General features: G+C 36.9%; 1 protein-coding gene across 1 annotated transcript in view; it reads right to left on the reverse strand.

The window, feature by feature from the left end:
* The window catches only part of LOC105047497 (protein LIKE COV 1), a 27227-nt gene extending 14617 nt beyond the window's left edge, over positions 1-12610 (reverse strand). The window contains exons 1-5 of the mRNA XM_010926435.4: positions 12271-12610; positions 10273-10325; positions 7002-7111; positions 6135-6302; positions 5969-6066 (exon numbers count right to left, since the gene is read on the reverse strand). Of these exons, the coding sequence (XP_010924737.1) occupies positions 5969-6066; positions 6135-6302; positions 7002-7111; positions 10273-10325; positions 12271-12429 (588 nt within the window). The 5' untranslated portion in view covers positions 12430-12610. The remainder of the gene's footprint in view (positions 1-5968; positions 6067-6134; positions 6303-7001; positions 7112-10272; positions 10326-12270) is intronic.
* Between the last annotated feature and the right edge of the window lie 726 nt (positions 12611-13336).

The raw sequence follows: 13336 nt of genomic DNA on the forward strand, positions 1-13336 counted from the left end.
TTTTGGACCCAACAAAACAGCTGCTAAAGTATTACAGTGTGATTTTTATTGGCCTAACCTGTTTAAAGATGCTATTGCTTTTGTTTCTTCTTGTGATCGATGTCAAAGAACTGAAAATATTTCTTTTAGACAGGAAATGCCACTAACCAATATCCTTGAAGTAAAACTATTCGATGTGTGGGGATTAGATTTTATGGGGCCTTTTCCACCTTCTCATTCAAATCAATACATCCTGGTGGCGGTGGATTATGTATCCAAATGGATTGAGGCAGTAGCACTTCCCTCTAATGATGCCAAGAGTGTGCTCAAGTTCTTAAAGAAATACATATTCACATACTTTGGTATTCCAAGGGCTATCATCATGGATGGAGGTAAGCATTTTTGTAATCGTTATTTGGATTCTCTATTGACAAAATACGGTGTTACTCATCGTGTAGGGACACCATATCATCCCCAAACAAGTGGAAAAGTAGAGATCTCCATCCGTGAAATTAAAAGAATATTGGAGACTACTGTCAACTCATCAAGAAAGGACAGATCCCTAAAATTAGATGATGCGTTATGGGCATATAGAACAGCATTCAAAACGCCGATTAGGATGACCCCGTATCGTCTAGTTTATGGAAAAGCATGTCATTTACTTGTGGAGCTAGAGCATCAAGCTTACTGGGCAACTAGGTTGCTAAATTTCAATATAGAAGCTGCTGGGGAGAAAAGGTCATTACAGCTTAATGAACTTGATGAGTTCCGCCTCCATGCATATGAAAATGCAAGAATTTATAAGGAGAGAACGAAAAGATGGCATGACAAGCATATTGTGAGGCATGAATTCCAAGCAGGACAAAAGGTGTTGCTGTATAACTCCCGCCTAAAGCTATTTCCAAGCAAGCTCCGGTCTAGGTGGTCAGGTCCATTTGAGATTATACAAATTTTTCACATAGAGCCGTTGAGCTGAAGAGTGGTGATAGGACCTTCAAGGTCAATGGGCAAAGGTTGAAGGAATACATAGATGGAGGATTTGAGCAACCAAAAACCTCCATATCACTGACATAATGCATTGGGATAGTCAAGCTAACGACTATAAACTAGCGCTTCTTGGGAGGCAACCCAAGCAAAATTCTTTTTATTTTCTTTATTTTTTGAGTCAATTTTAATCCTCACTATATTTTCAAAGTTTGAATGGACGTTGTTCACTTTTGTAGGCACATTGAAGAAGACAAGAGAGATGAAATGACTGAGGACGAGTTGCAAACTCGCACAAGCGCATAGGCACGCTACAAAGGGGAGTACCCCTAACCTTTAAGAATGCCTTGCTATAATATGTATTGTGATGATGATCTTGTCATTGAGCACAATGTCCAATTCAGGTTTGGGGGTGCATTTGCATGAGCATTTCGTGTTAATAATATAGGATTGCCATTATGTTTGCATCTTTATCTTTATTTTTTAATAAAATTTAAAAAAAAAATGGAATGTTGATTCATTGATCACTTGTAAAAATATAGAGGGGGACAATTTTGCCTTTGTGTTATTGTTTGGCTATCTTAGCTTTAAATTTAGAAGTCAAATTCAAGGATTGACTGTTTTAAACTTGTAAATACTTAAATAAAATCTCGTATAGGAGATAGTTACTTTGCTTCGCCAATTCTATTTGTGAACTTTGTTGCGTTTGTTAAAATATAATGTAGACAATTTACTTGAGAGAAATGATATAGGCATTCCTTTGGCATACCCGTTTTGATCCCTTGTATTTTCTTTTCATCCTATCTCATATCTACTGTTCATATTTTTTGAGAATAAATTGATTATAATGGTTAGAGCATACTGAATTTTTAGTTTTCCTTCCATTCAAAAAAAAAAAAAAAAAAAAAGCACAATCTACTCCGCTGTTTCAAGTTGCCTAGTAACTAGGAGCATTCATGAGCCCCATGTTTGCTTTTACGTCAAACAGTGACTTGAATTATGAGTATGCAAAGCACTTTGAGTATATGACTTGCTGAGTAACCGGATGCCTTCATCGCCAATGTCGGTATTCGCATAAAAAGGTAAATAATGACTTAAGGAAGAGTGCCAAAGTGTATAGGCTGTTCTAAAAGTATAAAATAAAATAAATAAAGGAAGAGATGTAAAGTATAAGTAATTAAGTATGCTCTGATTTATTGTGGTTAATTTATTTTCACTTATGTGACCATAACCATCATTCTTGTTGCTTGCTTTCAATTTTTTTTAATCCGAAAAAGCCCTATTGATCTCTTGAGAACGTTGTTTGCACTAGTGGAGATGGGCTGATAGGATTTTGCATTCAGAATTGGATGTTTGAACCGAATTATTTTATTAAAACCTAAAAGAAGCAGGGTAGCTATTGATTGTGCGTAATTTTGTTTGAGTATGAATGAGTTTGGAATAGTTAGCTTGTGGGTTTGCCTTTCGATTTTGGGTTGAGGTGGTTAAGCCATGGCATTTGAGTATTACTCCTTTGTGTCTAGATGAATTTTGAGTATATTAATGTTAAATAAAGTTTTTAGCATTAATTTTTATTTTAGATTCTCCATTTTTGATTTGGACTTTTTTTTTGCTTGGGGACAACCAAAAACTTAGGTTTGGGGGTATTTGATGTATTGCATTTTTATAGTAATTATTATTATTAATTTTTAATGATTTTGATGAAATTGATATAATAATTAACTAAATAAATGTAAGAACCTGATATGTTTTATGTCAATTGCAGGTAATTGAGCCAGGTCACACCTAATTGGGCTTAACCATGTTTTAAAGGTCAAATTAAGTGAAATTGGTTGAGTCCGATTCAGCAGGGTTGGTCATCCGGAGTCATCAGGTCTTGCATCAAAATCAGAGTCCATCTCAAAGTAGAATAACCAAATCAAGATATCAATAGACCCCACACCTTATCCTTGTTGGCATCATCAGCCAGAAAAGAAACTAGAGGTGCAGGAAATAAATCAAGCAGTTAATCTCTCCCATCTAGTCAACCAATCTAAATTCTGGATATTTTGGTGTGAGGACCACTAAAAGGCAAGCTACAGGACTCCAAATTGAGTAAGATTAGATCCTACGGAATTTTGAGAGAAGCAAGAAAGGAACATAATTTACAGAATTAAATTTGGATTCCAGATGAGGTGGCTACAGTAGGTTGAAGTTGGTAACAATATTGGACACAACAAGAAACACCCGATACACCCAGATTCTTCTTAGTGTTTCTTGGCACAAAGATCTGATGTGGCAACCAATTTTGGATGGCAAAGAGCTATCTTAGAAAGAATTAAATGGAAGAAAATCAGAGTCCAAACTAATTCTGCATGAAGAGCAAACTTAGAAAGAATTGGAACCAATTCTTGGAAAACTCGATTTGGGCAGCCGAAACCTTACTTTGTTTTGCAGATTTTGTGGACCCAGGAAGGTTAAAGAAGGAAGAAATTCTTCTCCTCTAATTAACCATGCCTCCTTTCCTTCTTTTACTATGGAAATCAGAATAAAATCAAAAAATTTGGGCAGCATAAGGAGTAGATGGCTGGTGGTTGCTTAAAGCCTATCCAAAGGAAAAAAAATTCTATGCCAAATAGAAAGAATGATATATAGAATAAAATCATGAGAAAAATACCACCTTAACCCTAGCCCTAGCCCTATTTAAGGATCGAAAAACACCAGCAAAAGGGAGAGGAGAATCATCTTTGAAAGCTAGAAATCAAGCAACGAGAGTTTGAAGTATCTGAAAGATTTGAAGAGAGGATTCATTCGGCTCTGCAATTCCTTCAGAGTTTTTAATTCTTTCTCTAGTTTACTTTGAATTTATTTTCTAGAACTCATTGTTAGGATGATTTTAGAGTTTTATTCAAGTAAACTTGAGTTTGATTTTGATACGATGAAAAACTAAATTTCTAGCTAGGGTACCTAATGTAGTTTGGATTTAATTTCAATTCCAGAATCTTGTATTAATTTTCTTTGTTAATGCAATTATTTATTATTTGCACTTAATACTTTTAAGTATTATTATCTTTGGTACTTGATTGATTTCGATTTATAATTGGTACTGGGAAGGAAGATTATAAATTGGAGTTAATAACAAACATCATAGGAATAATAATTGGAGCGGGAGCAGAAGATTTGACCTGTGGGATCTTGGAAATAATCACTGTGCTTATTGAACTAATTGAAATCTATTTTACAATTGGAAGATAGATTATAGGTTTTAATTAGTATATTTAATAAGATTCGGGAGAGATTATTAAATAATTTAGGATTATTTATCCTTGCATTAATAATTAAATTTGGATTATTAATCGGAATAGCTGGAATTGATAATTGATCCAAGTGAAATCAGATATACCCTAGTGCTTTATCAATCGAATTTTGATTCAGCTTTCATTGAGTTCTTTAGAGTAAATTTTATTTTCCACTGTCATTCAATTTCGATTGTTTAGATATTAGTAAAATTAGCATTCATTTTTGGTAATTAAACTCAGTCCTCGTGGGAACGATCTCTTATTTATCATTATATTACTTGAGCGATTTCGTGCACTTGCGAAACAGGCTATCACATGCAAACATATATGACTTATATATGTATGTATGTATAATAATGAGTTAGACTTGGCTGTACTCGAGTAGATATCTACTCAGATCCAGTCAATGGGGATCCCATGTACATGATACGAACTGTTGGATGTAATCTACTATATCTAAACTACTTACATACTAAAAACATATGATTTGGAGATTCTTAACTTATACATTAAGTGGTCAAAAAATTAGACTGTCTAAACAAAATTAAATCATATATATATCTATATATATATAATTACTTGTGTAAGCATTTAGAGATAATAGGTTACATCCAGCAGCTCAGATTATCGATGTGGAATTATACTTTTGTAAATCTGACTGAATCTGAGTGAAGATTCGCTCAAGTATAGCCAAGTCCAGCTCATATAATATTGCATATTTAGCATACATAATTATTAGTAAAACCGTCCATCAAATTTGGTAGGAAATGTTAAAATCAAGATACTAAAATCCTATACTAAAATTTGGCATGTGCAATGCATGTGAAGAGAGCATGGACAGCTGTCATCATCCATTTGATTTTTTTTTCCTTTTATTTCTATAACTTGAAAAATATATTAGTATTTCTAAGTGTTGCACTTCTCCTATTTCCCTCTTTGCTAGGGACATTTTAAAAAAGATGGGGGCTAACTCTAAAAGTGAGGCAATTGGGCTCGTGCAATGTATGTATGTGATTGTGTGTGTGTGTGTGAAAGAGAGAGAGAGAGTGCGAAAAGGAAGCATGAGTAAAAAAGTGGAAATCTTTTCATCCCACCACATAAGGCCATGCACTCTCACATGCCAGGTATGTGCATCAAGAAGCTTGCACTGGCTTCATGTGGCAACACTGGAGGTTTTTGCATTATATATAAGAAGATTTATATAAATAGGCAATATTATAAGCTCTCATTAGGTATAAGTTATCTAGAATCATGAGAAAGCACAGCATATCTATCTTAGCCCTTAGCATTTCCTTTTGCTATTTTCCATAAGATAATAATAAAATTATGTGAATGATCATGAGCACCTCCAACAAAAAGAATATTTTTCACATAGGTATACACTCTCCCAAGTACATACCGGGAGGTGCATGACCTTCATGGTTCCAATGACATGATATGGTCTGCATCTACTGTTTAAGAATATCACTCATGAGTTCTTAATTCATCCATATTTCTAAAGCCTCTCAGCCTTTTTTCTGTTTCAAGTTTAAAGATGATGTGAAAATGCATGCACTCAACATATTTCCCTATGATAAAAAGTACCAGACATGCAACATAATTTAAATCAGCGCATGTAACAAACAATTAAATCCACATTAAAGTGCACAAACATGCATCAGAAAGCATGCATGATTACATTAATATGTTACACTAGTAGCACTTCAAGATGGTATAAGATGAATGACCTGAAGAACAACGGTCGAAGTGATGAATCCAAATGCATATTCACCTATTCGAGGATGCCTTATAATGGCAACTTCCTTGAAGGCTTGTATGTTCTGATCTGTAACTAGAGAACATCAGTATTGTGTGACAAATCTAATAAGGGGAGTGAAACTGGATAAAATTTACCGGGTGATATGGCAGCACTGATTTGCTTTGATGCATTGTAGATATGGCGAACAAACGGCATGCGCTTAATAAACCACTCACCAAGGCTTAGGATGGATGACCCTAGCCATGATGACATGAACACTCCAACCAAGAAGATGAATGTTATTGAAGTTATGAAACCAAGCCCTGGAAAGGAATAATCCTGTTAATTTTCAATCTAGGAATCTAAAAAAATTGGGATAAGGAATAAAATGAACTAGAAAACATATACAGCAATAAAACATAAAACTGGTTAGCACTTTCTTTGTTATCCGAAAATCTAGTGCGGTACTCTTAGATTTTGTTCCAAAATCAGTAAAAACCTGGAGCGCACAAGAAAGGAATTGGTGCATGCAGGTGTTGCATGGGTGTGTTCTATAGTGATTGCACAGGTGCATGGTTGTGTGCATACTCACACCAATCTACCCCCATGTGCAAACACAAGCACAAGTGCACATGCAGAAAGAGGGTCATGTGGGTGCTGCCTGGGTGTGTGTTCAGTGAATATGCATGTGGGTATCACTGTGTACATATACCCATTCACCTGCATGCAAAAAAAAAGTAAATAAATAAAGCACAAGTGCACATGCAGAAAGAAGGTTATAAAAAAAAACAAGAAGGATTGATGCTAAGACAGTGATAGCAATTTATAAACAATTATAGGTTCATGGGGGCTTCATTATTATGATCATAAATGATCCATGCAAAAAAAAAAAAAAACATGCCAGCATTCAAACAGACCATTGCTAGAAGGATTAAATATGAAGGCGATGCTGGCTCTTCACATGTATTTCTAAAATGTCGCTTAGCCCAAAATAGAATGATATAAAAAGATCATATGCATACCAAATATGTTGATTCCAAGTTGCGCATAGAGTGGAGAGAAAAATCCATCAACAAAGTGAATGAACCACCAGGTGATATAGAAGGTTATTGCTATAGGAAACAGGATAACACTGCAAAATACATAAAAATAAGCAATTTAGGTTAGAAACTGATGTCAGTTCCCTTAAATGCAGTAGAAGTCTCAAAATCATACAGATCCATACCATTTAAATAGATGGAAAATAATACACAAATGCCATTTTAAAGTGTTTTATAAATTCAATTAATATAACAAATACTGTATCATATATCGAAGAAAGGCTTCCAAATGCATTTTTCTCAAATGCAGTTCCACCCAAGTGCATGTGCTATCGAAATGCAGTCAACTATAACCAGAATGTTCTTTATAATCAAACCATTATAACTGATTGCCTCCTCAGATAAATATACTACCCATAAAATTGAATTTATTATTTATTTAAGTATATTATTTATCATATATGTGCAGAATATGTAACTAAAGTCAGCATCGTAGAACCTTAATTATATGGTTACACCGAAGAACATACGCATGCATTTTAAGGCATACAATAAACATTATCTAACACCTAGTTCAATAACATAAATCAATAACAATCCGGGATAACCATCAGCACAACTGCATCAACAACAAAGGTGATTATTCAGTAGAATCACCCGGAAGACAAATGGTACCATAAATGTTCAATCTCTATGATGAAGACTTTCAGGATATCTGCTTTGGTCCTTTATATCAACATATCATCCACAAGAATTTATAGGTCCAATTAAATATTAGTCTTTGACAGGGCAGCCACCAGCGCATTGCCAGGGCTTGTGTGGCCTGTCTAGGTTGCTCACACCGAGGGTTGATATAAAACAAGCCCATAGAGCCTAAAAAATGTTCATTAGCCAGACATACTAATCAGTCGGGCAGTTGGGCAGGTTGGAAACCCGAGAAAGTGACCTATTTCTTATAATACTTATGTCCTTTGCCTACACCAGCTCTTCATTCTCCTAGGATAATTGTGGTGATCAATTAGGTGATGATGCTGCAAAAATAAAGGATCTCCTTTCCCCCTCTATCCTCGTCGCACTTTCTTTTTCTTTTCCCTGATGCAGATGTCATCATGGGTAGTCTTAAGAACTCCTACAATAGCTGTAAGCAGTGGTTACTCTTACTGCAAAGATCAGCCTATGTGAGGGATGCTATTATAGCTTCTAACATGTGGGGATCTGCCATTGCAACAGCTAGTGTGGGTATGAGCACCCTTCTATTTGAGGTTGCCTTGACCTCTATGCGCCTGCCAAGGCCTCCACCATGAACATAAGAGCTGAGAATATCCTTGGCCACTCATGTAGCACCTAGAGTATAGAACATTAATGGTAATAAAGATTTGCATGATCTTAGTTGTAGCAAAATCCCAACTTGGATATGATTACTTATGCTACCGGTCATGCTCCAGCCAGATACTTTTGAGTTTTTTTGTACTCTTGTACCCAATACCTATCAAATGATTTAATCTAAATCAGTTCAACATGACTGACTTACATATCCACTCGATTCAATAGTTCAATTATTATTTTGTCAATTTCTTCCCTTGCCTAAGCATGTTTCTAATATCCCCTTTTCCTTTTTTTCCTCATTTTTCTCAATACATTTTTGGGTTTTGCTATGATGATCCTTTAATATTCTTTGCTCAGATCATTCATAAATCTTGGTCATCCATTTTGGAAAGTTAGAAATGCCATTTCCAGTTGCAATGGAGAATAGTCATGGAGGGGCCAAGGGATGGAATAGGGTCAAAGAACATGAAGACGATGGTGGTGAAGAGGCAAAGTGAGTAGTCATGAATCTATTTTGCACTGTATAGATAGAGGGCAGTGGCACCTGCAGCAGACAAATGTCGAAGGAGGTGGTGAAATCTAGCAACAATGATGATGTAATGGTTGTGATGTAAGGTCCAATGGAATGGAGAAGAGGCAGCAAGGTACAGGATAGGGTGGATGTTGGAGGTTGTCAAGATGGACAGAATCCAAGGTAGAAACTTTAAGAGGACTAGGGTCAAATGTCATCAACAATGGAGACCAAGAGGATTGGAATGGTGCAATGATCTGTATGATGATGGACTGGCACTCAACAATTGGACAGGCCGACAAGGATGGAAATGGTCAACGTGAGGAAATGATGGAGAGAACTAAATCAAGAAACACTAAAGAGAGAGGGAGGCAGTGGTGATGTGTTGCTGTCAATCCATTGGCAAAGTGGAGAGGGGGTGTCAGCCATTACTCCTCTCCTCCATAGAGACATGGACAAGTTTCTTCTAGAAGGAGTTTGCTGGAAAGTGGCAATCCACATTGCAAAGGTGTGATAGCAGCTGGATGGTGGTGAGGGGAGATGGTAACGACAAGTGATGAAGCTGAGGATGGGAGATCAAAGAGAGGAGCAGAGGAGAGAGAGAAAGAGGCATTGGAGGGTGGCAAAGGGGTTGCCACCAACAATAGGACCATTCGATCAGGAGGAAGAAAGAACATGAAGGAAAGGTTGGACATGGAACATGTTTTTTCTATATTAATTACATCTAACTGGCCGGGACCTCCGATTACCCAGTAAGAAATCAAACTATCCAAGCGGTCCATTTATAGATGGACAACTTAGATTGTGTTCTCGAAAACATGGAAAGGAGTACAACACATAGCCCTTTCTTTTTATATCCTTAATGTGTTCTTGTCTTTAGATTAAAACAAACAGGGACTAACGGGTTCTTCTACTTTGTGATAGAGAAAAAGTGAAGACAGAAGGAAAGCCAACTAAGCAGTGCTTTAAACAATTAGGAAGGACAAGAAGCATCAATAATTAGATGGGATGGAGATTATTCTCCAAGTTTATGAAGCTTACGAAAAATGTAACATATTGTTATGGTCTTTTTTTTAGCAAAACATGGTATAGAGGTTTAAAAGTTGACAAGACTAGAGAAGATTAAATCTTATTCGACTATGTGTAATTCTGATTAATGGATACCAGCAATAAAAGATGACTAGTTGACAAGGAAGCCATTAAAACATGCAAAAGGTAGCAAAGCAGGAAGTAGGAAGGAGGTATTGGAAGGAGTAGCACTATAGAAGTTTCCCACACTACTTGGACTTAGACCACAAAAAAGAAGGAATAAAGCTAGGTGATATAACAAGAAAACATAGTCTATGATATTTCAGCTGACACCAGCTAAGTTGGTGAATAAAGAAGAAAAATAATGATGAGCAGGAAAAAGCTTACCATCCTGTCATGAACTTTTTCGAAGCCCAACTACGGAAAACTTTATAAAATGCCTGCATAGTAGAAAAGGCATATCAATTAACTCACATGGATTCTCTATAAAAGGAACATTAACAAGCACAAAGTTTGATGAAATTTTCACAACTTATTTCTTGCGAAAAAAGAACTTGCAATAAGCAAAATTGGTACCTTTAAAGCCTGCAATGTATTAATTTGCAATATTGCACAATATAGATTATGTAACAAACTGATAAAGAAATATATCTAATATGAAAGGCTGCATCTTCCATTATCAGCTGTATGAGGGACCCTCAAACCAGAATAAACTATGCTAAACAACAACAACAATGAAGAATAAAAAACAATCTCAAAGTTAGGTGTTCTAAATTGTATATTAATTTTGAAGGATCAAATCATGAAGCAATCTTCCCAATGAATTACAAACTAGAGGTTATCTCCAAAACCTAATGATGAACATGTTTAATATAAGATGGATCTTATCAGTTACAAAATCAAGGTGGTACAAGCAAAGGAAGCAAAAAGGCAATGCTGACCAAGGGAGAAAAGGCCTAAAATTACAAGCTATCATAAGTCATAAAGTTGTACAGTTTGTGACATATTCATGTTAAAGGGTTGGAATCAGAAAATTATGTGACATATAAATTCAACAAAATTGATAAAGAGTTAATACTGACAAAATTGCAGTAACAAAATCATATAAAGTACTTGACAAAGAGTTAATACTGACAAAATTGCAGTAGCAAAAGATGGCGACATACATAGTGTTGAAAGCATTAGGAAGAGAGGGGTGGAAGTAAAATTTAAATTAGGTGTAACAACTTCTAGAGAAAAGATTGTTTGCTATAGGAATGAGCAATGATATAGTGGGATGACTGTCCTAACTACAGTAACATGGAGATCCTATGATTTTGGACAGTGTAAAAGCAGACTTAACTCTTGAGTTGAGAGATGAAAGATAATATAGCATATAGCAATGAATACACCTTTCACAACATCTGCAACTCTTAGGCCATTGGAACCATAAGTCCTTCCCCTCCAAAAATATAAGCAAGAATTTCGTAACCAGCAATGTTTTACATCCCACCACACAGAACATACGGTAGCATTCCCCTCCCTTTCTTGAATTTGCATAGGCTAGTATTCAATGACTAATTTGCAAATTCTTGAACTTAAGAACAAATTGTACAATCATATAAACTTAGATGTTTAATACTTTAATCTATCTGGCTGTTTGCTGATCAAGGTTTAAGGTTTTATCACCTAGCTTTAGCGGTTCCTCCTCATGTTGTCTGGCTAAACAATGCAATGTAGCAAACAGATGATGGCACTAAATGTCTGTAAGTTTATTATGGGGATGCTGTTAAATTTGGCCAATGTCGACCAGCAAAGGCATGGGCTTTGTTGTGGGAATGTGACTGAGCCACTTAAAACTTTGAGAGGAGAGTGAAAGTGAGACGTGACAATAAGGTTGGTGCCAATGGCAAAGAAAAGCAGTCTTTTAGGCGTCAGAACCTCATAAATGCATCACATGATCCATGCGATAGATTTACAGTTGGAGGTAAAGGTCAAACGGAACGAATCAACACGCATCATAATTTTTCGTTCATGCAGCTTCCACTCCGAAACCATTTTTGTTTTTCAGGTGTAACAAGGAATTTTCTTTTCTTCTTCTGCTTTATGAACCAAAATTTCGCAGGCCAAGAAAATTAAGATTCCCGACATAAAAGAGTTTAAACTTGAGCCTAATCTGTATTTAATGAATGGAAAAACGAAGTTACCGACGAACGAAGAGGGGCTTCCAGCGGTTCACAAGAACCCTAATGAGCAAAAGATTTACCAATTTGAAATCCATAAACTTAGATGCAAAGGGTGACCAACTTAACCTTTCTTTCGGGGGGAAAGGCAAAAGCTAGTCGAATTCCCAAATAATTAAACCCGAGCAAATCGATCAAAGAGACAACAAGACCTGGTGCTTACCTCTCTACCAGACGAGTGGTGGGAGGAGGAGGCTGAGGAGGACGAGGGCTTGTGGTCGGAGTCATCGGCGGGGTTGTCGCCGGCGGCGCCCACGGGTATAAGCAGCTCCCGATCTCTCTCCCTACTCCCCATCGGAATCGACGACTTGTCGTCGCCCATCACCCGTTCGTCTTTTTGCCCCCTCTTTATCCAAGATTTTCTTCGTTTTCCTTTAAAATATATCGACGAAGAGAACCAAGAGAAACGGCGAGACGTTTTACTTCTCTTGCCCCTCTACTTCGTCGACGACCGACGGGAAGACCAAGTGAAAGAAGCTTCCACACAGATTAAACAAAGTACGAAAGGAGAACATAGGGGGCGCTGGCTGGGAGGATGGTTTTCAAGATGATGAAAAGTCCTCTTCCAGGTGGCAAGATCGTATTGGTGTAAGTCGCTGCACAGAAGGGTTATCGCGTCACCTGGGCGCGGGGACTTCTCCGTGTGAGTGACCGGCGTTCCAAAGCGGCAGCACGACGCGTGACGGGTCCACGACGCCTATCGGGTTAATGTTGGTTTCCTTTTAAGATCCGTTGGATCCACTCGTTGGACGGTGAGGATCTTCGTTTTTGCATGTGATTCCTTTGCTATACACATGGTATCGTGTCCGTTATGGAGATTTCAAATTTCGTTGTCAAAATCTGGAGGCCCGTATGATATTCTGGACGCAAGTTGCCTGTCTAATCAACGACTCGTCCAAGTATTTATATAACAAAATACATAAAATGCAACAATAACTCAAATTCTAGTTCGTCGATCTGTGCTTGGGCATCATTTTTCATGTCGGTTAATTACTCTTGTCAAGTTTCATGAATTTATGATTCTTCCTGATTGGGTCATTTGCTGATAGCGATGCTTTAATTCCTTTATCTGTTGATGCAACACCCGAATTCTAGAGTGCATATGTGAAACTTTGGTCTTGATATTTCCCAGGCCACCAGCATGGAATCTGTGATCACGTCCTGCTGGTCACTGCTCATCTCATAACCCAAGCCGAGCAGCCATGAGATGTTTCGTTGGTAGAAAAAAA

This window comes from Elaeis guineensis, chromosome 6 (genome assembly GCF_000442705.2).
Source record: "Elaeis guineensis isolate ETL-2024a chromosome 6, EG11, whole genome shotgun sequence".
Taxonomy (NCBI): domain Eukaryota; kingdom Viridiplantae; phylum Streptophyta; class Magnoliopsida; order Arecales; family Arecaceae; genus Elaeis; species Elaeis guineensis.